The 25035-nt window shown below is 29.1% G+C and overlaps 2 protein-coding genes across 2 annotated transcripts; both read right to left on the reverse strand.

The window, feature by feature from the left end:
• Positions 1-83: 83 nt before the first annotated feature.
• Positions 84-7337, reverse strand: LOC105621626 (endothelin-converting enzyme 1-like). The gene is made up of 16 exons (XM_012203093.1): positions 7140-7337; positions 5915-6895; positions 5307-5718; positions 4881-4991; positions 4600-4705; positions 4351-4546; positions 3887-4048; positions 3606-3698; positions 3261-3446; positions 2860-2991; positions 2558-2740; positions 2165-2271; positions 1696-1892; positions 1264-1430; positions 524-673; positions 84-299 (listed from the first exon to the last, which is right to left on the reverse strand). The coding sequence occupies exons 1-16, from the start codon at positions 7335-7337 to the stop codon at positions 84-86; spliced, it is 3597 nt and encodes a 1198-aa protein (XP_012058483.1).
• Positions 7338-8295: 958 nt separating this feature from the next.
• Positions 8296-15227, reverse strand: LOC105621627 (zinc finger protein 341-like). Its single transcript, XM_012203094.1, has 9 exons — positions 15197-15227; positions 13557-13631; positions 12397-12658; positions 11901-12249; positions 11410-11604; positions 10541-11104; positions 8966-9235; positions 8674-8886; positions 8296-8487 (listed from the first exon to the last, which is right to left on the reverse strand). The coding sequence occupies exons 1-9, from the start codon at positions 15225-15227 to the stop codon at positions 8296-8298; spliced, it is 2151 nt and encodes a 716-aa protein (XP_012058484.1).
• Positions 15228-25035: the final 9808 nt, after the last annotated feature.

Raw genomic sequence — 25035 nt, forward strand, 5'->3', positions numbered from 1 at the left:
CGTTTCTCGACTAATCGAATACCAATTGACTCATTTGCTATAGCATAATGTCCGCGGGTGCCATTCTTTTCCGCGAACGATTCTCACTCCGGAATCATCGAGGTCTCTTTAATCTCTATGTATGGGAACACGTTGCAAACGTCGATAGGTGCAATCTGCGAGCCGAGTGGGCAATTCCATGCCTTGGAAAGGAATTTGTCGTTTGATGCGGAGACGAACACACGGATTCGGCTAGGCAGATTTTCGCTCTCGTGCAGAGAGACATACGACGATGTGAGTGATGTCTTCGTGCAATACATCTGCAACGATAAAGATACAAAAACATTAATAAGTGTTAATTATCTGGAATTCGATGACGGTGAAAGTTTCGAGGGAACAGAATCAACCGTGATCCTCGCAAATCTTTGGATTTTATTGAATTGCCACTCAAAAGTTCTGAAGATTCGAGGACCAGGATTCTCAAGAATATCACGGGACCTCCATAAAACTGCTGTTAATGTAAAACGAACTGTGAGAACAGTACCTGAGCGTAGGCGAGATAGAATAATTGGTCGATGCGGAGTTGTATCCATGGTAGTCTCTTCGCATTCGATATCGTAAGAGCCAAAGTATCATAGGCTAGTCTGAGTCCTATAATTTCAGACAACCGCTCGTTCAAGGTCAACTGCGGAATCTAGAATATTTACAAATGTCGACATTTTGCGTCTGCGAACGATTCAATAAATCAAGCATTACGCAAAAAAAATTATTACATTTATTGTGTTAAATTTTACTACATAAAGTGTTTCGAACATCCCTTCTCCAATCCCTTTTGTTATTTATTGTAGTTTATTCTCTCGAACTTTTATTCTCTCGAACAGTGAATCTCACTTTGAAGAAGTGAGATTGAAAATCGAGTCACTCTTTGAAAGAAGACTGGCTCAATTTAGAGTGAGATTCTACTCTAAAGATTTTAGAGTACAATCAGGAAAATTGCATTATAGAATTCATCTTTAGTTTAACATTCTACAATGATTTTTCAATCTTTTACTATACACGAAGGGCCGTTCATTTCTCAGATTAATTTTCATCACTTTTATAAGTAACAAAAATTTTTAAGTGATTCTTATACACATTTTTAACATGTTAAAAAATATTTATAAAGTTGTATATTAAAAAGAAATTGTGTATAGATATTATAACTAATTATTTGGTGTTCTTAGTATTTCAAAGAAAAGAAATGCACCCAGTCATGAGTATTAAGGATTGAACAATTCAACTTACTCTAAAGGACACGATTTGATCAGTGAAGGGTAACGTCATGTTTATAGGTTCTTGGTACAGATTCTCCTTTTGACAGTTGATATAATCATCGAAATGAGTATTTGTAAACTCGTTTTCAAACATCAAAGAATCTTGAGCATTCCTGATTTGATTCCAATAGTGTATACCTGTTATAAAGAAAATGATTATAAAAATTCAGGTAATCAAAGAATTAAAAATAGAAAAAATGATCCTTATGATTTATATATTGTATAAATTTAGTCAATTAAAATCAACATTACGTGCAATAATCTTCTACTTTTAAAAATTGTACATAAACCATACATGAGGTTTAAGAATACTATAAAAAAAATTTATGAAGAATATTAACAGTTATTAATGACTTATAAGATTTTTATGTATTTATATAATTACATTATTACAATCATTTACCATTTGTGTCGAAATGATGGGCGATCTGATGAGCTATTAAATTCCCAAGGGTTGCTAGCAGAAAATAGGATAATTCATCGCCGTTCATTAAGTTGCTCATTAAAGACCAATCGATAATACCGTAAGGAATCACGATGAGATTTAGAGCGTAAATCACTTGGGCTTTTGATTGAAATGGCGTAGCATAATATGTCCAACTATAACGTAATTTACAAATTATAAAAACTTAGAATTCAAGAGATCCAAATTTCCAAATCGAAAAATTAAGAAATTGAAAATGAAAGCTTTCAAAATTAAATAATATAAAAATTTTGAACTAGAGACATATACGAGTTTATACATAAATAAAATAATCTAAAAAAATCTGAAAGAAATATAAATTTACAAAGTTGAACATCTAGGATTTTATGAATTTATTTAAATTGAATTAATTTATTGATAGTGAATTAATTATTTGTATTTTATTTACATTTGTTTTGGACCACCAACTTCTCTTCTTAATTCGGTGTACATTAGAACTCTGTATCTTTTTAGTAGCATCATCGAATTGTCAAAGTAATTATCGTTTAGAATTACCTAAAAGTTGATTGTCAATTAGAACATAATTAAAACTAATTGAGATATACAGAAAGATTTTTAATTAAACGCCAACATAAAAAACCAATTTAGCATTCAAAATAAAAAAATACGTTATATAAATCTGTTGTTAAAATGTTTAAAAAATGTTTTATATATTCATATAATGATATTTGTTTTTATTATAGATTTTTTAGATATGTTCTGTTTTTAATAATATCAATAATTATTTTAATAAAGTAATAATGAAGAAGAATTAATGTATGATACATATATATTTTTTTACCTCTGATACGTTATATTCATTATATAATGAGTTTCTGTTCTTGAAATAGGAAACAACAGGTAATGCGAGTTTTAGACTATTGATCTTGTTTAGCAATTCTTTTCGTCCTTCCTCTTTTGCCCATTGTGCTTCTTGCATTTTGTCTGATAACGTTTGCTTCAAGTTGTTGAATGTCTTTTTTATCTATTGAATAAAACAATAGTTAAAAAATGACAATAGAAAAACACAAATAATTTATAAATTCGAAAAATTGAGCACTTATTTATATTTATTATATTTTAGTTATATTTAAATTCACTTACTATTTCATTCATTTGCGTTATTTCGTAATCAGTAAAGGATGATACGTATAAACTAGACGCTTCCAACTGTAGAAGATAGGTAGCCACATGCAGACAATAATCCTTTACATTATCATGCTTTGGCAAGACCATCTGCAAAGAATTTCATTTCATTATATCAATAAAAATAAAGAATGATAATTTTTATTAATACAAAATATGAAACTATTAGAAAACAATTCCATCATTTATTAAACTATTTATAATATAATATTTATATTTGTATACTTTTACTTTATATTTTTACATTACTTTTACTTTATATTTTTACATTACTTTTACTTTATATTTTTACATTTTAAATTTATATATGACTATTTTTATTTTATTATATTTAAAGATGATCTTAACATATAAGTTACCTCGTGATAAAGCTTGTTCGCATATAGTGCCATTATCGCGTTATTAAGATTCATAGAATTTTTTTTAGCATATTTTTCTAATTTGCGTAAACCTTTAGTTAATGCAGCATGGAAATACACTTGAATAATCTCATTACTTTCCACGTGTACTCCAGTTAACAAATGAATTAATTGCGCCCAATTTACCTGCGAAAGAAAATTAAAAGATAAATTAAAAGATAAGAGATTGTTAAAAATGTAATAAACATTTTAATCTAAGAGATTAGAGTTAGATATTTAATTTCACTTTTTTTTTTTCATTTTTACTTTTCAGAGAAATTAAAATTCTTATATATTTTTACTTACGAATGTACTACTGCTCTGTAAATCCTCTAAACTGACTTTACTGTAATCGTTCATCAAATACGCCTCTCGTACTTCACTCTTAGATGGAAAGTTCTACAGAGTTAATAGTTTTTTCGATAATAGTTTTATCGATAAATAATATTATTAATGTTACAAAAAGCTATAATATATAATATATAATATATATAATATATATAATATATATAATATATATATATATACAATATATATAATATATAATATATATAATATATAATATATAATATATAATATTTAATTACCGAAAAATATTCTTGCATTACAAAATCAATCACATGAACAGTATTTTCTATGTTTTCAGATTGTATACTCGATTCTAAATCGCTGTCATTTAAGCCCTTAAAAACATTAAGTTCTTTCAGCGTTTTCCTAATGGATCTCTCTCTCATAAATTCGCTCGTATTCTATAAAAAAAAGAATAATTATTCACTTAATTCTTTTATATGTTTTTCTTATATTAATCCATTTTATTAACTTTTTAATTTACTTGTACTTTATAATTATGTACTTGTTTTTCTATATGAATCTCAAAAGAAATTTACCAAAAAAAAAGAGCATTGATTGAATTAAAAACATTGAGAAAGGATATTTTATAAAGAAGAAAAGAAAAAGAGCTTTATAAAAAAAATTAAATTGTTTTTTCTTCCTTCAATAAAATCTTTTAATTTTCTCGTTAAACAATTTGCAATAATTTAATATTTTGTACCTTGCATTTTTCATAATTATGATACAAAATTTCGAGATCCACGTACTGTCTTTCCGTTTCAAACTTGTCCTCGGAACAGGGATCTTCCAAATACTCTGTTTTAAAAGGACTTTCATATGTTGTAGGACCTATTTTCAATGTAAAATTGTTTCGACGATATTCATCCAATTCTGGCACGACATCAAATAAAAGAGCGCTGCAAAATAATTCTAATTTATAATATGTTAATGAATCTTTCTAAGAACTTACCTATGATGTAATATTAATTGGGCGAATAAATTGGTGAAATTTACGTAGTTATCAGACCACGTATCAGATACATAGAACTTTCCTATTTTTCTTAACGCGTCATTTGCTGTAACAAAATTACATCTAACAATTAATTATTCTTGCATTACAATTATTATATATATATAATTAAGACTTAATTTTATTATATTAAATTAAATTTTATTATATTATATTTACTTCATAAATCTTTATTCAATTATTGACTATTAAAATATTTAATCATAAAATATTTAATTTACCCATTGTAATTCTTTTATTGAAGTTCATATTTCTTTCATATTGCACACAACTGTCGTAGTACGTTGCAAAAATTGAATGCACGTTCTCGCGTTTCTCTTTTAACATTTGATCTAAAATTATTTAAAACAGAATAACAAATGTATAAATATTCAATAACTACTTTCAATAGCTAGTCAATTTTTTCTTCTAAAAAGAAATTAATATTTCCTGGATTTCTAGTATAATTTATATATTTTATAATAAATATAATTTATATAAAAATATAATTTATATATTTTATTATATAAATATTTATATAATAAAAAATTATTCCAACTAAAAAAATAATTAATAATTACTAATTTAATAATTGATTCTTATAATTATGCAATAATCTTTTTAAGACTTATTAATAATTATATGTCATTAGTAATTAATAAATTTACTGGCGATTCGTTGGTAATTTCTAGATCTCCGAATTAGATCTCCGTCTATCAACTGCGGATTTGCTTCAAAACTACCGCAAGCATACTCGTAGAAATCATCGCAAGGATCAGCTGAATGATTCATGTAGGACAACATTCTGCTGGCAATCTGCTTGCAGTGTCCTGTCTCACAAATGCTCGCGTCTTCGTTAGAAAGCGTGATCCATCCTGTAGTGATAAGATCTGTCTCATTGTAACTTACTGGGATGGTTGTCCTAGTTGTGTGGTTGTAAAAAACGGTACTGGATGTGTTAATATAATTGGACATAGAAGATTCGTTGTATTTCTCCATTCCAACAGAAGTCACATTGAATTTCTCGGTAGTGTAACTTTTTATACTACTAATCGTTTCGTTCATCAGATCTTCAGCTTCCTACATAAAAAATTAAATATTATTATTAATATTAATATGATTTCCATAGATTTGAAAATATCTACAAAAATCTATAAAAATCATATATTAAATATTAATTTTACAAATTAAAAAATATTTACATAAGAAATTAATATATTGAATATCAAAAACAAATCAATTTCAATATTAAATTTTAGTATTAAAATTTAATTACACTTTTAACTTTTGTGGAAAACTTCTCATCCATAAGTGAAGTATAATTGATTATAAAAGAAGAGTTCTCTCTCGTTTCATTCTCATTAATTAACATCGCATTATACTCCGTGACTGCAGATTCTTCATAATTTAAATTTTTCGTTGTAGAATTTCTAGTATCTTCATTTTCTTGAGGATCTGATCGCGTTAAAATATTACTTGTTGTTACTTCAGATTGCAAAATCTCCAAATTGTTCTTAATGAAAGAATGTTTAGCACTTGTACTTTCTTCAAGATCAGTTAGAAGATTCGGCATTGTTGAAAACGTAATGTTATCAATACCAACTCTTAATCTCTCATATTTTTTAGTAGAATTCTCAGAAACATTCTCTTCGGTATCGTTTGACTGTGTCAGCAATGTTGAAGTTATAATGTTATTAGTCACAAAGTCAATTTCTGATTTATGCGAATTGTAATATCCGTCAGTAGAATCACTTATAAATTCCTTAGTAGTTGACATAATATTCTTTATAATATCAACAATTGAAGTGTATTTTGTAGTGACGCCAATTGATCCACTTGATGATATTGAAGTTGCATTATCAATGACATTATCAGTTGTAATATTATGTGGCAATGTAGTCAAGCCAATGCTTTCTTCCGTAGTTTCTACATTTTCTAAGATTTCATTTGAAGTATAGTTTTCAATACTTTTTTGAGATACAGGAGTAGATAATGTTATTTCATCGATACTCGTCGTACTTTCAAAGTAACGCTCAAAATGATCAGGTTTTTTAACATTCTTCTTTGAATAGTCTTCAGTAATAACATTGGTTTCTTCTGTTGGTCTATTTTCTGTAGTGGAAGTATTCACTGGGATAATCCAAGTTTTTGCTAAAACTGTCTCTTTTGTCGGAGTTTTTTGAGTTGTTGATGTTGTTGCTGTTGTTAATGAAATTGTCACGATTGTTGTTTCGTTTGTGCGTTTTTGAGGATAATGCTGTTTAAAATACTCAATAATTATTCACTCAAAATTAAATTAAAATTTTTTGTTAAAAAAAAAGTGTGGCAATAGAATTAAAACAAATATAAATAAAGAACATGAATAAGAAAAAATTGTATAAAGTTTGTAACGGCTTCTGTGAAATTTCTTTAGATTTGTAAATAAACTTCTTTTATTTTTTATACCATTTTCTTATAGATCTACATTTGTCTCTCTAAAGATATTCTATTCAATATCATACCTGTGAGTCATGTTTAATATATGACTCCCTGTATTCTCTTTGATTCTGCACTTTCCAGGGTTTGCAGGCAAGGATAAGGATAAGACACATGAAGAAGAAAATGAGCAGGGCGATGAGACAGCTTCTATATGACTGATCCCGTTGAGCAGCCTTGTCCTGCTCCCGATTGTTAATCTGATATGTTTTACGAAACGGCATAGTTCCTTCAACTCGGTTAACTAGCAACTATATACGTTAATTTGAACACTACATTTATGCAACTAAAAAGTTTCGATTTTTATATTAAAGCGACGTGCCCATATACTCTTGCCCCTAATCTTTCAAAGATTGCGGTTTTGCTAACCGCTTCCTTCTAAATATCACAAGAATTATCACAAGATAATAGCTTACACAACAAAGTGAATTGATTCCGAGCGGGTAAATTTAACCTTTTATCATGCAATATAAAAAAATTTATTTAAATACTACGTAAATATTAATTTGCATTTAAGAAACTAATAAATTAATTTGGATTTGATGAGATTATTAGTTTAAAGTTGTAGTTGAAGGAACGCTAATTAATCAGGAATCAAACTTAAAGGAATTTTCAACAGTTTCGACAGTTATACTTCGGCTATCTCATAAAATTGAATACAAACTTTGACTATTTCATAAAATTGATATTTTCTTAAAAGTTATTTTACACCTTCGCATTTGTGACTTCTCGTCTAGATTTATTATTTTATAACAAATAAATTAAAAAGATGTCGCGCTGTCAAACGTTTCGTTACAGTTCTGATATCATACGTATGACCTTGTAATCGTAAAAAAATTTAACGAACGAAAGTATACGAAAAGATACTTCAGGAGTATCAGTTATAACTATAGCTGTGCCTATACGACGAGTTTCTCATAGAAGAATCGAAATCAGCGACACCGAACATCTTCGGTGTGTGCGTAAATGTATATAAGTTACTTATATCGATAGAGCATTATAATACAATTATCACAGATATGTAAACTACAAAATACCGTACGCGCGAATATAAAATGCAACTTGCGCTTTCGCCGATGATCCCATTGCACATACTACGATTCGTCTACGTTCTAATTGATGTACAATTTAAATACGAATCAAAAAAATATATATGCGTGTATGTATATATATTGCAAAATTTTACTCGCTCGCGTGGGGCGAGTAGAATTCCATGTTGCGTTTGAAATCGTTCTCGAAGTCCGTAACTGGCGAGTCGGATCGCTCGTTTAATTCACCGCCAGTTGATTCTGTTTTCAAAACGGGAGGAATATTTTCCATTTTCTTGTTGGCTTTCTCATCGATATCACCAGATATGAATGTTTCAGAGGCAATCTACAATTGAGAGGGATGTGATATGATTAAAAGACAGAAAAAAAAGACATAAGATTTAAAGAAAAAAATTAAGCGGAATAATATATTAACAATCTTTAAATGAGAAAAGTATAAAACAATAGGAGATTGAAATGCAATAAAAAAATAAAAATAGAAAGAGTGATCTAATTGTAAGATATAAATTACCTTTCTTTCCATCTCATCAGTCTTAAGCTTTTCTAATTTCTCTTTATCGGCAAGCGGGATTGCAGTCTTTGATAATGTTTGTCTCTTTGGGGTGGGTTTCCTCGGCTTAAATGATCCGGATGCTTTTTTCGGTAGTTGAGAGCTCGTGTGCTTCTTGGTCTCATTCGATTGTTCGCAATTATGGGTAACCAATTGCTCTTTAGTCTTAAAAGCCTGCGTAATATTAATAATCAGCTGAAGAAGAATTAACTGATTGGAGTTTTTTGTGTTTGAATTGAGAAATAGGACTCACATGGGAGCAAATGTCACATTTAAGGCTGTGCTTATTCATCTCATGATGTTTGAGAGCTTGCGCTCGGTGAAAGTTGCGATTGCAGTGGCTGCAACTGAATCGTTTGACGTTGCTGTGTGTCAGCAGATGCCGTTTGAGCTTGTCTGGCCGAGAAAACTCACTCATGCAGCCCAAGTAATTGCGAAACGGGCACTTAAGTCTCTTCGTCAAATCATGGATCAGCATATGCCGGCCCAGTCGATCTTTCCGCTTGAATCTGGCTGGGCAATGCTGTGATTTAAAATAAAAAGTACAAACATCAATAAACAATATGCAACTATATTTCAGTTTATTAAGTGTCAATATAGTAAAGTTTATAATTTCATTTTCAGTGTTGGTTCCTCCGTCCGTTTGTTCGGTTTCCCATCTGTAAGATTTTTCAGAAATAGCTTAACTTTTTCAAATTCTGTCCGGTAATAAATATTCAAGGACAAAGAATAGGAGGTAAAGTATGAGTCAAGTCAGTTGGTCATAAAGGAATCAAAGATCAATTTTAAAGTTTTCTTAATGTTTACAGATTTTTTGCTGCACTACTTGGTTATATCCATTGCAAAGAATTTATTTTTATGTTATTAAAAAAAACATCTATATTTAAATAATAATTATAATATTAACCTAATCTACTTGCTTAATTGTGAAAATTGCCTAGCATTGTAAAGTGTGGATATCTGTACAAATGATATTCATGTCCACTAAGGAGGTCTGACTCAAAGCTTTTTGGCCGTGGCGTTTCGTCCCGGTTCCACACTACTAGACTCATCAGTAAAGCGATGTAGTGTGGAACCTGCCTTATCCTACATACAAGGAAATGCCTGGAATGAATTTAGATTGATGTTCTATTTAAAGGGAATTCGCGTGGCTGTGGTGCTCACGCGAATTCGAACGAGTCCCGTTGGATCTCTGGTAACGAGTCGCCACAGGACTCCACCTCAATGATGCGATCCAATGGATTGCGTCGGAATGATAAGTATCAGGGACGAGCGCGATGCGGTCGGTGGCGTTCATCATTGTTCGTTGTTACTCCTGTTCGATGCTGCTCGGTGCCGCTATGTGTGAGCGTTGTGAGCGTGTGTGTGAATGTCTTTATGAACACATATGTGTTCCTAAGGGACCGAATACGTGTGCATTTTTTAGATCACATCAGGGTCACCAATGGATATTTGTACGAATGATGTTCATATTCGCTAAGGAGGTCTGACTCGAAGCTTTTTAGTCGGTATTTTGTCCCAGTTCCACACTACTAGACTCATCAGTAAGGCGATGTAGTGTGGGATGTAGACCTGCTTTATCCTACAATACATACAACATCATACAACAAGACGTCTGGAATGAATTTAGATTGACGTTCTATTTAAAGGGAATTCGCATGGCTGTGGTGGGTGCTCACGCGAATCCGAGCGAATCTCGTTGATTCCTCTAGTGGTGAGTCGCCACAATAGTTTACTTCCACAAAATATATCCTTTTGAAGTATACATTGAATATCATTAACGCAAAATCCTAATTTTTTTATATTCATTGCAATTATTCTTACTTACCGGACATGTAAAAGGCGTCTCTTCGCTGTGTATAAGTTTATGATTAGCCAGATACTGCTCGGTTTTAAAAGCTTTGCCACAATCTTCACAGACAAATCTCGCCGATGCCGAGTGAGTTTTGAGGTGACGGCGCAGAAATCTCTCGATGAGAAAACTTTTGCCACAATGCAGGCATGCATAGTTGTGTGTAGTGGTTTCCTTATGGTGCTGCAATGCCTCCAGATTTGAGAATGACGATTTGCAAGTCGAGCAGCAATAATACTTCTCCGTGGTCTTCTGCTTCTGGACGGAGTGGACATACTGATGGCCACCAAGATCCGACAGGGTACTGAATACTTCGCCGCACACGTGACATCGATATTCCGAGCACTTATGGTTGCGCGTGTGCTCGAGGAATTCCTCCAAATCCGAAAACATCATACTACAGCTGCTCTGCACGCACTTATACACTTTCAATGCCAGATGCGAGACAATTAGATGGCCTTTTAGAGCTTTGTACGAATCAAACGTTTCTTTGCAGAATTGACAATGGTACGTGCGGTCGATACTTCCGTCCGGAGGCGCCTAAAAGTATTCAGAAGAATATGATTAAAACGATATATAAAAAAATAATAGGTAAAAATAAATAATATAAATGTTAATGAATAAAAAATTATATATAATTACAATTAAATTGTGTTTAATATCTGTGCTTAAAGTGCTCTTAGTGCCTTAAAACTAATATAATACTTGAAAAAATTTTTTCTTAGAGATATTCCTACTCTTGCAAGGAAATATTTTTATAAAAAAAATATTCATAAATTTTCTCTTCGTAAAAATTCGAAAAGAAAAATAAATCTTAGTAATTAGTTTAATTAAAAACTTTGTACCTCTGGTGGTAATGAGTGAATGGCGGTGCCAGGCCATACTTTGTGTGAGGACATATGCTTCTTCACATTTGATTTTTGCGCAAATGCACGACCACATACTACACATTGATAAGGCTTTTCTCCAGTGTGAGAACGTTCGTGCTGTTGCCAATAGAATTTTTTTGCAAACTGCTTGTTGCAATAACCGCATTTGTACTGTAATGACGTAATCGAATATGTGTATCTTAATATAAAAAATTCGCATTAATCTCTGACCTCTGTAATTTATTTAGTAATTTAAATAAATTCGCATTTTAGAAAAATTGAAAACAGATTTACATTATATTTGTTATTATAATTAAAGTCTCACATTAAACTTTAATTAATTGAATTAAATTTTATAATTAAATAATATGAAAACATTAATTACAATTTAATATTTTTTATAGAACCAAGTTTTATAATTTTATTTTTTGTTTTGGAAAAAGAGAAAGTCATCAATACAATGATACCCTTAAGTTCTGCGTTCGATTGATGCCATTTTCTGATACACTGAGTAAATTATCCTGGAGGGATGTCTCGTTGTTCTCAAGAGAGGATTCGTTGTCCTCTAAAGATGGCTCGTTGTCCGCCAAAGATAGCTCGTTGTCCGTCAACGAAGCGCTAGGATGTTCGGATTGACTCGAGGCATCCTCCTGTGAATTGATGTCGTTTTGCAGTATCGTCGGTACTTCGCTTGAATCTTCCCTCGTCGCCTCGATGGCAGCATTATCGAAAGTATCCAGGTTCTCTGTACTCAAAATGATCGGCACGCTGAACGTGGAGTCTGTCATGAAATAATTAGCAGCCTCCTGATCCACACTGTAACAATTCAGATCAGATTAAAAAAAAAGATAATACACATTAAAGAATAAATTTTACAAAAGCAAGGAATAATCTATATATTTAAAGCGGCACGAAAATATTTAATTCAAATTTATCGAATTACAATTATCAATGACAACATACCTAAATAGCATGTCTGCTTCTTCGAGAATAATAGGTTCTCCAAGCTGAAAGGTTTCCTGCGAATTGTACTGCGACTCATCTTGAACGACATCTTCTACATGCATTACCTGACTTTCATCGTTTGTTAGAAATTGAGTCAAGTCTACTGTTTGCTGCTGCGTTTTCTGGTGCGTTCTCTTGTGGAGTACGAACAGTTGAAGTGACGTAAACTGACTTTTACATTTGCCACATTGGAATATGTCTTCCTCATCCTGATCAATCGCTGGTGAAGATATGTTAATATTATGTAACGATTTGTACAATATGTAAGATATAATTAACATATACATGAGAAGATATTAACATGTACATAATTATGTTATTTTTGGAATATTTTTATTCATAAGAATTTGTCTCTCTTTTCTAAACAATTAGTTAATAGATTAACTATTTGAAATACATATCTTTCCATCATGAAAAAAATGTCAGAGATGTTTTTTTCAGAGAATATATTTCTAGAAGGGATATAACATAATTAAATACATTTCAAATTTTCGCGCTGTTAATATTAAAATTCTATCATTGAAATTTAAATTTATAACTTAAGTTCATAACTTCAGTTTGAGTCTTAAATTATAATCTTTTAACGAGAAATTTGAATTGGGTTTTAGATTATATTGCCTCATCAAAATATGTTCTAATTTTGTCAAATTTTTTAAAAAACATTTATTCTAATTCCTGTCTAATCTTTTGTTTAATTACTTCCAAAAGAAGTAAATTTACATAAATGCAGATATATTTGAAATATATTCAAAATAAAATAACAATTATAATATAATATATATATATACACAATAACTCGTAAATACATCTCAATTGTGTGCTTAAAGAATAAATCTAAAGCAAAAATCAATAAACAGATTTACTTTTATAGATTTTAAAAAATATTTGAACTATTTGGTTTTTGCTGTGGCAGTTTTAGTATAGCAAATCTTAAAATCATAACTATTACATTATTATAATAATATAATGTCAAATCACATCAGAATATTATGTTTTACTGTGAAAGACAAAAACTTATTGAATAAGTTTTTTAATTTATTATAACTCAAAAAAAGAAGTCTAAATAATTCATTTTTTTAAAGATTCATCATCAGATTCATCTTCTGAAGTATAAGTACCTGACTGTTCGACTTCAGCTATCAAGTTTTGAGACTCCAGCAAGGATTGCACAGAGGAACCGTCCAGCGAGACATCTGTAAAACCATCAAATAATTAAGATATGAGATACAATTGTTCACTTATTTATATAATTAATTTCTTAATTAATTAATTAAATCGTTCATTCTTCTTATTTTAATCATTGACTCAAATTTAATTCATTTATATAAATGTACGTATTAGTTTTTCTATTTTAAATTCTATAATGAAGTTACTATAACGAGTCTCAATAATCAAATCTATCATATTTCCATTGATGACTTCAATTTTTTAACAATTTGATTCTTTTGACTACATGATTAGAGAATTTATGAATCCTAACTTATACATGTATAATATGCACTGAAGAGGATCAAATCCGGAACCATTTACAATATGATTGTTCAATGTATATTAATTATTGTCAATAATACGTACAATAATTTATACACAAATAACTGTATTCACTTTTATAGGCTTTCCTTCCCTAAGAAGCCTTTGAATTATTTATTTATTATTCCAGAGCCTTATTTTAATTTTCAAATATATAATGAAACAAAAACAACTACATTATTCATTGTATATCAATTATTGCAAATACATACAATAATACATGCATAAATAACATGTTATAAGCTTTCCTTCTAGTTTTCGAATTATTATTCCAGAGCCTTACTTACTTAAATTTTCAATATATAATTAAACAAGACTCAACTATTACATTAATAATAATTATTATAAATATGTATCAGGAAATAGAAGCGTGTGTTATTTTTTATCATTATTTTATTATGATAATGATTTGGTTATGACGTTGCAAATTTTTTTATGATGGTAATGGTAACCAGAATTGGAAAAGTCAAAGTTGTACAGATTCAAAAAGTTACTTGTTTCTGAAAAAAAGTAACTTACAACAAGTTACTTTTACTATTATATACTTGTAACAAATAAAGTAATGTGTGCATCACTGCATTACAAGTAACAAATTATTTTTTTCAAAATAATTTTCATAAAAATATAGCGGTGACAACTTTTCAATGTGACTTCTCCAACCTTAATACAACCTTAGCATTTAGTTATTGTTACAATCATAAAAAATTGCAGCGTTATTATCAAATCATTATTAGAAAAAAATAACGGTAAAAGTAACGGAGTATTATTGTACTTCCATTCTCTGATAACATAACAATTCATACATGAATAACTGTGTTGGCTCTTGGCTTCCTTTCTAGCCTTTGAATTATTATTTCAGAGCCTGCTCATTTTAATATTCAAATAATTAAACAAGAACAAGTAATACAACAAACATCTTCAGATTATAAAAGTATGGTTTTGGGAGTACGCAAAGCATAGATCGCTACAAATTTATAAGATGCATCGAGGCAGGTTAAGTCGACGACCCCCATTTTTTATGTCTTTCAAACCCTAAAAATCTGCGCACTTTCAGTCTCTCGTACTACCTAGCGTACTTGAAATTATCGTCGCAAGACGAGCTCGTGGAGATGCGATGCAGAAAGAAAATGACAGTCTACTCCATGCCCGAGGAACGAAGGCTCGAGGTGGATTGTTGACGTTTCCGGGATCGGTCAACCCCGCCTATTTCGGTCGACACTCGCCTTACCTGTCAAAACATCGAGGATAGACTGCGCCATGTTTCGCTGTAGCGATCAGCACACTGTCATTGTAACGGAGGCACTGACTTCTAACTCGCGCGGATCGGCGGGATCCGCCGAGATGAAAACATGACGAGCATCACTCTCGCGTCCCCGTCGTTGCCGAGACGGCGCCAGCGCACTGATCGATACTTAACCTCAAAACGAAACATCGCATCACAGAGCAATCAGGGATGCCATTTTACAGATGCCAGATGTTCGAAATGATTCCAAACGTGCGTGACCCTGTTTACGTCTAACTAGTAACTTTCTATTAAATTATCTTAATTTCAAGGTATTTAAAGAACGATGTACTAAACTTTGGTACAATGTGCATCAGAATGATTAATTAAATACTCATATCATATATTTATGTTTATATGCATCGCCGAAATTAAGATAATTCGATAGAAAGTTACTAGTTGGAAAGTATTAGTTACTATTACGTGGTTATGGTCCTTTTACAATAAGCCGTTATATAGTCATAATTTAGAAGTCAGGAACTAAACATTAACCACAGTCAATTGTTATCTTTTGGGGACACAATTTTTATCTTTTGGGGATTGATTTTGTATCTTGAAATGAGGTGAAAATTATAATACTCGTATTCGTAGTCAGGCCTTATATTATATTTAAGGCTTCCTTAAATTTATCTTTAGATATTCTACGAATTATTTCATTGGCTGCTGAGCATCTAAAGATAAATTTAAGAAAGCTTTAAGTACAAGGTCTGATTATGAATAAAATGGGACATAAAAGTGAGCGAATTTACTAGAATACTGATTATTTCATTGGTCAACACCTAGTAAATTTGCTCGTTTTTGTAATTTTCACCTTGAAGATACAGAATCGACCTCTTGACTTCTGATTTATGACTAATAGCTTATTGTAATGGCCATTCTACAATAAGCCATTAGTCATAAATCAGGAAATCGATTCTGTATCTTGAAACGAGGTGAAAATTATATAAATTTTTTATTATTGATTTAAATTTGTTATTATTAACATAAATATTTGGCTCAAGCATTACTAAATTCATGATTTTTTATGATATAAATGTTCCATAAACAAATATGCATACATGTAAAGCTATAATATCTTATACATTGCAGAAAAATTACAATTTTTTTTCTGTAGTTATCATCTCTGTTGATAATCAAATTGATAATCAAATTTTGATGATAACACTGAAATCACAATTTTAAAGAAAAATCGAGTATTTTTGAGTTTTAAACGCATAAATAAAACGCATAAATGTCTATTAAACTAATAAATCATAAAATAAGTACAATATTATCAGTTTTTAACTCTTAATATTAACTCATTTTAATATTCTCAAGAATGCGAATCTCCCATAAGAATGTCGGTCTTTAAATAGTATCTTGTCAGTGATAAGGATGAATAAACAAAGTTGATTGTTCACCCTTGTCAATCCTGGTGGTTTTTTTAAATAAATTTTTATAGGAATTGAAACATTTTTCAGAAATATTCGAATGGTTATATTCATATTTTGAAATATTCTGAGATTTTCTCATCCCATTATTAAAAAAAAAATGTTTTTTTTAGCTTTTATAATATTTCATCAAAAATTATACTTACAAAAAATTTTAGAAATCTTACGATATTTCATAATTAATTCATATATATGAAAAATTTTGAAAAAAGACGTAGATTTTCTGAAAAGTGTTAATTCGTATAATAAATATGATAAAATTATATAGAAATTCTGAAAAATTATATGAAAAATTCTAAGAAAAATTTTCACCAGAAAAATCCACATAATAGCACGGAAAAAAACCACAAAAATGTGGACATTACCCTACGAGATTTGGTACAGAAAAAAAGCTAAGATATCCACTCTCAGGTTTCTCTCTACAACATCTGATTATTCTGGTCACGCATGGATCTATCTCTTTTTTTTCATACCCGGCGTCTAAAGTATCCAGATTGGCGGTGCTCTTTGATACTCTTTGATACGTAAGATTATTCTAATTATATCAATAGTAAATAAAGTTAAGACAAATTAATTATTAGAAAAGATATGCATTATGTAAGTTTCTGTACGGAAACTGATCATATCTGGTGACGACTCTGGAAAATCCACGTGCGTTATTTATAACCTTAAATATGTTCTAAGTTTATAACATTCCATTCAAGGTTACTACGTATTATAGAATTATAAGACAAAATCAGCACAATGTCTCTAATCGGAAATATTGAACCATTTAATCCAAATCAAGCTGATATAACGACTTATATTGAAAGAATAGAACAATTATTTATTTGTAACGATGTAGATGAAAAGAAGAAAGTGCCACTTTTCTTGACTTTATTAGGGGGAGACGCTTATAATGTTTTAAAAGATCTTTTGTCTCCACAGTTACCTAGTCAAAAGACGTATACTGCTTTAAAAGAGACGTTAATAAATCATTATAATTTAAAAAGGCTTGTAATAGCAGAACGATACAAATTCTACAGTGCAAATCAAGATAGTAGTGAAGATATTAAATCATACCGAACTAAATTGAAGAATCTGTCAAAATATTGTAAATTTGAAGGATTCTTGGATGAAGCTTTGAGAGACAAATTTGTCTTCGGTTTATGTTCAGAACAAATTAAACAGAGGTTATTGATGGAGGATGATTTAACATTTAAAAAAGCATGTGAAATAGCTACAAAAATGGAGTTGACTGAAAACCAAATATTTATCATGTCTAGAAATGATGAAGAGAATATTATTAATCAATTGGGTAATGATAGGGGTGATGAAAAGCTAAATGAAGAAAGCAGTCAGAATAAATCAAATGAATATTTGACTCAAGCAAATCAAGAGTCAAATAGTAAAACAATATCAAGACAAATGTGTAAACGATATATCAAAGTCAATAAAGATTATAGTGCTATGAATTCAAGATACATTTCGTGTAATCAAATGGATCATACATCATCCAAATCTACATCTAGAAACAGAATCTGTAATATAGAAAACCAAGAAGACAAACAAAATGAGGAAGAGAATAATCATATTATTGAATTAAAGTTTATAGATATCGATACAATTGGTGAGTTTGAAAACAGCAATTTGAAAGTTGAAATGTATATTGAAAAATAATTAGTATTCTAATGAAAGAAAGTTGCTGATATTGATAGACGAATAATTTCCATTTTCAATTCATTAACCTTTCAAGTAACGTAGTGGCTGAAAATTATTTAATTTGATTCCTCTACATTCTGCAAAAAAACATCTATATACATTTTATTTTTAATGTGATGAATAATTATAAATAATTTTTTGTTTAAAAAACCTAAATTTTAAATAAAAACTCCGAAAAAATTATATAAGCTTAATTAGATCAAAATGAATTTTTTTTATCTTTTAAACTTTTTTCTTAATCAACAGTTTTTTAGATTAAAAATGTTTAAATTTGAAAAATGACTATTTTTATAATTTTTTTTTCACAAACTAATCGTCTAATTAGTATAAATAAAAATAAAAATATAGATTATCTATAAATATAGAAGTTCGATTATCCGCAAATTTAGTGTTTCCCTTTTGGTCAATTCTTTTACGACTATTTGTGACTTCTATTCTCAATTAATAAAATTAATTCATTTTTACACACTTTTTAACATTCTAATTTTTTAATTCTTATATCATGACTAAGTTTAATTGAAGTTTAATTATTATAATTCATATGCGACTGAAGAAGACTTTAAAATTGAAATTATTTTCGCTAATTTTCATGTATTGAACATATTAAATTTTTAAAAATATTTTATAATGCCTTGTTTTTGTTCCCTTTGATCTTTTTTATATATTATTATATTAGTTATCAATAAAAAAAATGAGCTGGTTATATGTATTTATTTTTTATCAAATTTCCACTATACACTGACAATTTAAATAGATTGATATAGTGGAAAGAGGAAATACAAATTGTCAAAAAATGTCTAAACAGAAGTTTATTTGTTGAATAAAGGAAAGAAATAATAAATGATTTGATAAATAATTGTTTATTAAATTTGCGGTTTATATATAGAATTACATCTTTAAAAAACTAGTCATCAACTGGTGTATCATGAGCAGATTGCATTTTTGGCTTAAAATAAAATTTGTTTTAATTAATTTGTCAAATGTAAGTAAACCGATAAGTATACCGATTTTATCAGTAAAAAAAAATAAAAATGTTCCATAGATCTTATTTATATCATAAATTGAGAATTATTAGACAAAATTATGGCTAAAAGGAAAAATTTCTAAAATCCTCAAACCTTTAATTTATACAATGAAGTACATACAAATGAGTAATTTATTGAAATATACAAATGATCCCCTTTTGTTGGAACGACATCCTTAGCAGATGATAATTTAGAACACCTGTTTATTGAATATCCCACCTTCTTAAATTATGATAGGATTATGAAATCTCCCAGGAAGTTTATAAAGGAAAAGAGAAATGATATTTATGAAATGATAATGATTTAAGTAATGGAGTGTAAGCTAGCCTTAAGCTTGATGTAAGCCAAACTTAAGTTAATGTTCTTTTGTATAAGTACTCAAATTGATGGCTCTCGCAAGATTATTGTAATTATCAGTAACATATTTATTATCAATAATATAATAAAATTAATCCGTCAGAGAGTAGATGTTTTATGTAAGTTTGTAAGAACAATCAATACAAAATTTCATATTTACAGATTCTTTAGAAGAGACACGGAAAAAAGCAGATCCTAATTATGCAAGTTGTGATGAAAACAGAAGGCATGAAAAAAGAATCATACACGAAAAACAATTTGACGATACATATGATACTTATGATGACAGTATAGATGAAGATTGCGGTAATTTAATTTTATCAAATTATATTTTGTTTCTATTGTTTCAGAAATCAAAGTTTTTTTAATAATTGTATTTTTTAAATTTATTTTAATGCTGTATCGACAATTTAGCATAAAATAAACTGTGTTTACACTAAACTAATTTTTATTATATTTTTTTATCAGATTCATCTTCGCAATTACAGACTTCATACAAAAAGACAAAAATAAACGAAAATTGGGAGTCGTCTGGAAAGAAATCTGTGCATGACAAACAATTGTTGCATAAAAAGCAATTCTCTTGTAATAAAATTTCACAAATTGCCGCCTTATCTACACCAAAGCATTCATTGTATGATAAATCACAAACACAGATAGTTGATCCACTACAAATAGTACAAATGGATGAGTGTAATGAGTCGTCTGAATTTGGACCGCAAGAAATGAATGTACAAAGTAAAAATTCAAAATTATTTTATTTTTTAAGTTAATATATAATATACCTATATATGATAAAATGTTCACAATTGATACAATAACTTCTTTTAGATCTTGAATTTATATCAACTACTGCCCCGTCAGCTACGGTTAGTGACATTGGTAAGAATTATATTTTATATTTATTTTTCTTAAATTATTATATACATTATAAGCATATAATACTTTAACTCAATGTATTTTGATTAGAAGCAATATGATAAAAGAAAATTTATACGTTATAATTGATTTCATTTCAGAAAAGCTAATTCCGGTTTGTGAAGAAACATTAAGGTATGTAAAAAGCATCGATAGGAGACTGAGAGTTTTGGAAAGAGGCGTTATTAATGAGGAAGAACCTGAAGGAATGAATGTATTCGATGACATACTTCCGATCAATTCTATACAAAATCTTAAACGATTTGAGGAAAGCATGGAAACAGCTGAAATAAAAACGAAATTTGTAAGTTAATTTTTAAAAGTATAAATATTATTTATTATAATAGTAGTATATTAAATTACATTTCATTTATTATTTATCTAATTGCTTATGAATATGTTTATAATATATTTATATGATCTAATTAAGTTGTATGTTTTCAAGATGGAATTTATGAAAAGAATTGGAGGCAAAGGCAATAAAAATATGATACAACGATGTATGAGCCGTTTATTTACAAATGAATTCGGCATAAGTTGTTCTTGGTGTGGTCGCGGGAATAATTATCGCATGTGCGATTTAAAATGTATCCAAGTTCTAAAAAGTAAGTTATTTTAATAAGTTGCATATTTTTATTTCTTCAAAATTCATAAGGATTTTAGTTGTAATATTAACTGTATTGAATGTATTTGTTAGTTGTATTAAGAGCCAGGGGTATCAACGAATGCGAATTTGAAACTATAGCAAGCGAATGGTTCCGCCTTAGCAAGCTGCGATATGACCGCGAAAATAAAAAGGTATTGCCTACTGACGATTGTGATACACAGGAAAAGGAGACATAATCTATTATATTATAACGATGTATCTCGAAGATGCATCGTTTCCCAGTGGCAGATTTGTCACATGTCCAGTTGATCATCCGCACTTCTTTTCAATTTTTCAAATCGCGAACGTTATAAGGCTTCGCAGACCACAGTGAGTGCGATGTGCCGCCCGGTAAGGAAATGACTTTGGTTAAACTTGAGTGGTGTGAGGATATCGATGAAATTGATAAAATTCCGGAGAAAAATAATCCTTATTATAATAATAATTAATCCTTATAAAGTATATTTGTAGAACATTTTTTCGATAGACGATTTTTATTAATATTTGTGATTTTTATTAATATTTTTATATTTTATATATATAATATTCTTAGATCGCTAATTACGAGCCTAAAGTCCAATTTTAGAATTTCAAAATGATGGGTTCAATATTGGCAGACAAATTTTTTATATCAGTAATTGTTTTACTGAATTCAATTTAAATTTAATGTTAAATAAATGTTAAGATTTGTGTTAAGAGATTGTGCGAGATATGCCATAATGGATATGTCATTTTTAATTTTGAAAATTGACTTTTTTTAAATTTGATCTAAAATTCGTAGGAGTGGGTCGAATTAAATTCAAAAGTATTTAAAAATTGAAAAGTATTGAATAAATTTACATATTTGCTATATTAAACATAGATTTTTTTTTCTTTTTCTCTCTTTTTATTGTATAAGGATTATTATTTTTATAAAAATGTAATTTTTATAAAATTTTTTATTACACATAAATCGCTTTTTTTCTAAAAAGAAAAACACTCAGTATTTTTTACGTATTCAATCGCAGTAATTAGGCAAGTATCGACGTCGAAAAATAGCAACATTTTTTTTTTAACTTTATGGCATATTTCCTCGACAAAGGACAATATTAGTTAGAATCTTCTCGATAGCAGAAGAAACATTACACTGCTGCAATGTTTGCCAAATTCAATATGGTTTTCTCCGCCCGTTTTCTTACGAGTACGACCAAAACGTGGATTACAAAAGTCGTGTAGTATGTAATTATAAATATCTATAATGTAACTGCTCTTCAGTGCTCGAGTCCGCTCGTTAATCGTGGCTATTATTTGGGAGCGCCTAATTATCATTTGTGTACGCGACTGCGATCCCGGCTGATTTATACCGACTGATTCATTGTAATAGAATTACACTTATCTTTATAATCATTCTCGATCATCTGTGATCGCATTATAATATTCACGACCGTTGTAAATATGTGCGTATTGCATCGTCTATTCATGCGCATTGTTGTATTATATGATCGTATTTCTTTCTTTCCACGTATTGGAAATTCTAGAACAAAAATTCGTAATGTTACGAATCAAAATTCAAACAGCTATAATTTCGTTATATATGAATGAAATTTAAATAAAACAAAAAAAGGTTTTAAAGCTCTATTTTTGAAAGGTTATTATATTTTGTAATTTCTATGAATTTAGTAATTTTTATATATAGAAAAATATGAAACATATCTCTCGAAAAATCCGCGGCTCACAACCGGCAAAACTGTAGGTTCCATACATTTGTGACAATTGAATAATCAGCGTATGCATTAGAAGCCTAATGTAAAAAGAAGAAGAAGAAAATTATGAGCTGATCGAAAGGAGAAATCCTTTTTACTTTATGAATATGTTACTTTGTGAATCTGTTACATATCCAAAAAAATTTTTAACTTTCTAACGTGAAAAACTTTCTAATGTGAACTTAAAATTTTCTCTACAAAATCCGTTTTTAAAAATGTTTTAATTTTTTTTTATTAAGTTATGATAGATTAAATAAAAGGAGCATTTTGATCGTTTATAACTTCGTTAAAACTCATTGTATCGCAATTCGAAAAACAGATTCTTAATGCTAAAACTTTGACATATATAATTGTCCAATTTTTTTAAAAACATAGCAGCATATGATAATGAGTAACGTTACGATCTTTTGTTCCAACGCAATATATTGCTAATTTCTAAATAAATGTTTGAAATGTGTTTCGCGAGTATTCTCCTTTTCGAACACCTTTCAGACTCAGACCAATCAGTTGATCCGCGCGTCGAAAGACAGATTGTTTTAATGTGATTATTTTAATGTATTTTAATGTATGATTTTTTTTTACACTTATTATTATCAAAGATTTTAATAAATTTTTTTAAGTTATGTTATAAAGTGAAATGCCAGTAAACGAGAATGGATTAAAATGGATTGAAATTTTTTTCTATCCGAATGCGTATTTTAAATAGCGAATACTTTTTTGGATTTAATTGGATTCAATTGGATTCAATTAGATTCAATTGGATGCAATTGGATTGAAAAACTGCATTTCTTATTTAAAATTTTGAATTGAACAGTATTTACAATTTATGTTGTGCACATAAAAAAAGCTAATATTATTTTTAGATTGAAAGGCATATGCTCCATGCAATTCCTATAAATGAATAAAATGCATTCAAAATTGAAAAGCATTCATTTTAACATTCATGATTCCTCCGAATATTTCTGAAAATTTGAATCCATTTCAATTCATTTCAATCCATTCTCATTTACTGAGCAGTTAATATTATTTATTTTAATATTCGTTTTCTTAGCTGATAATAAAATCGCGTGCCGATTTGACAACTGTTGATATAAGTACAAGTCATTACTTCTAAATGCTAATTTTGACAAAATCTACATCGCATTCGAGTGTCCGCAATTTATCCACATTTATACATAAAAAATAATTTTTTGTCCTAAAAAAAATTATAAATAAATCATAAATTTTACCACCGCTATATGTACTTTCTTTTAAATTACATACGGAATTTAATTGTTCATGATACATGTATGCATTTGTTTATACATAATTATCTTTTTTGTCCACCTTATAAAATCATGTTACATATAAACAAATGAAATGATTCTTGTTTACGAGTAAATGCTCTCTTCTGTTGACGTGTATTGCTCGTTCATGAATAATTTTCATGATATAAGCAAGAGATATTCAAAGAAAAAAGCCTCAGAGCGATGAAATCATGCCCATGGATTTAGCTGTTATCAGAAAGAACTTTGCTAGTAATAAACAGGTTAATCAATAAACAAGTTAAATAATCATTTAAAAAATATAAAATATTTAAAAAAATGTATTTAAAATGCAAAATATTTTTCGAATCCATTTTATATGTAAAATGGTTAAATAGATATTTTAAATAGTTTTCAAATACAGAATGATTTTTCCTACGTACATATTAATGTACATTTTTTAAGTATTTTATATTTAGCATTTTAAATAGAATTATATTTGAAATGGAATTTTAAATGTAAAAATATCAGTCCTGTTACTAAATAAATATGCGATGCAAGTCTGATCAGATTCTAATCACGCGACGATATCGTTTGATATCGATAGATCGTATGATTCCGATGTGTCGATGGAGTCTTAGTGGCTTTTAGGTTGGAGCTATTTCGATTAGTTTATACGATGAGTTTTTCACATTTGAAAAGAAATTGTCTTATTGCGTAAA

This window comes from Atta cephalotes, assembly GCF_000143395.1.
Source record: "Atta cephalotes unplaced genomic scaffold scaffold00035, whole genome shotgun sequence".
NCBI lineage: Eukaryota > Metazoa > Arthropoda > Insecta > Hymenoptera > Formicidae > Atta > Atta cephalotes.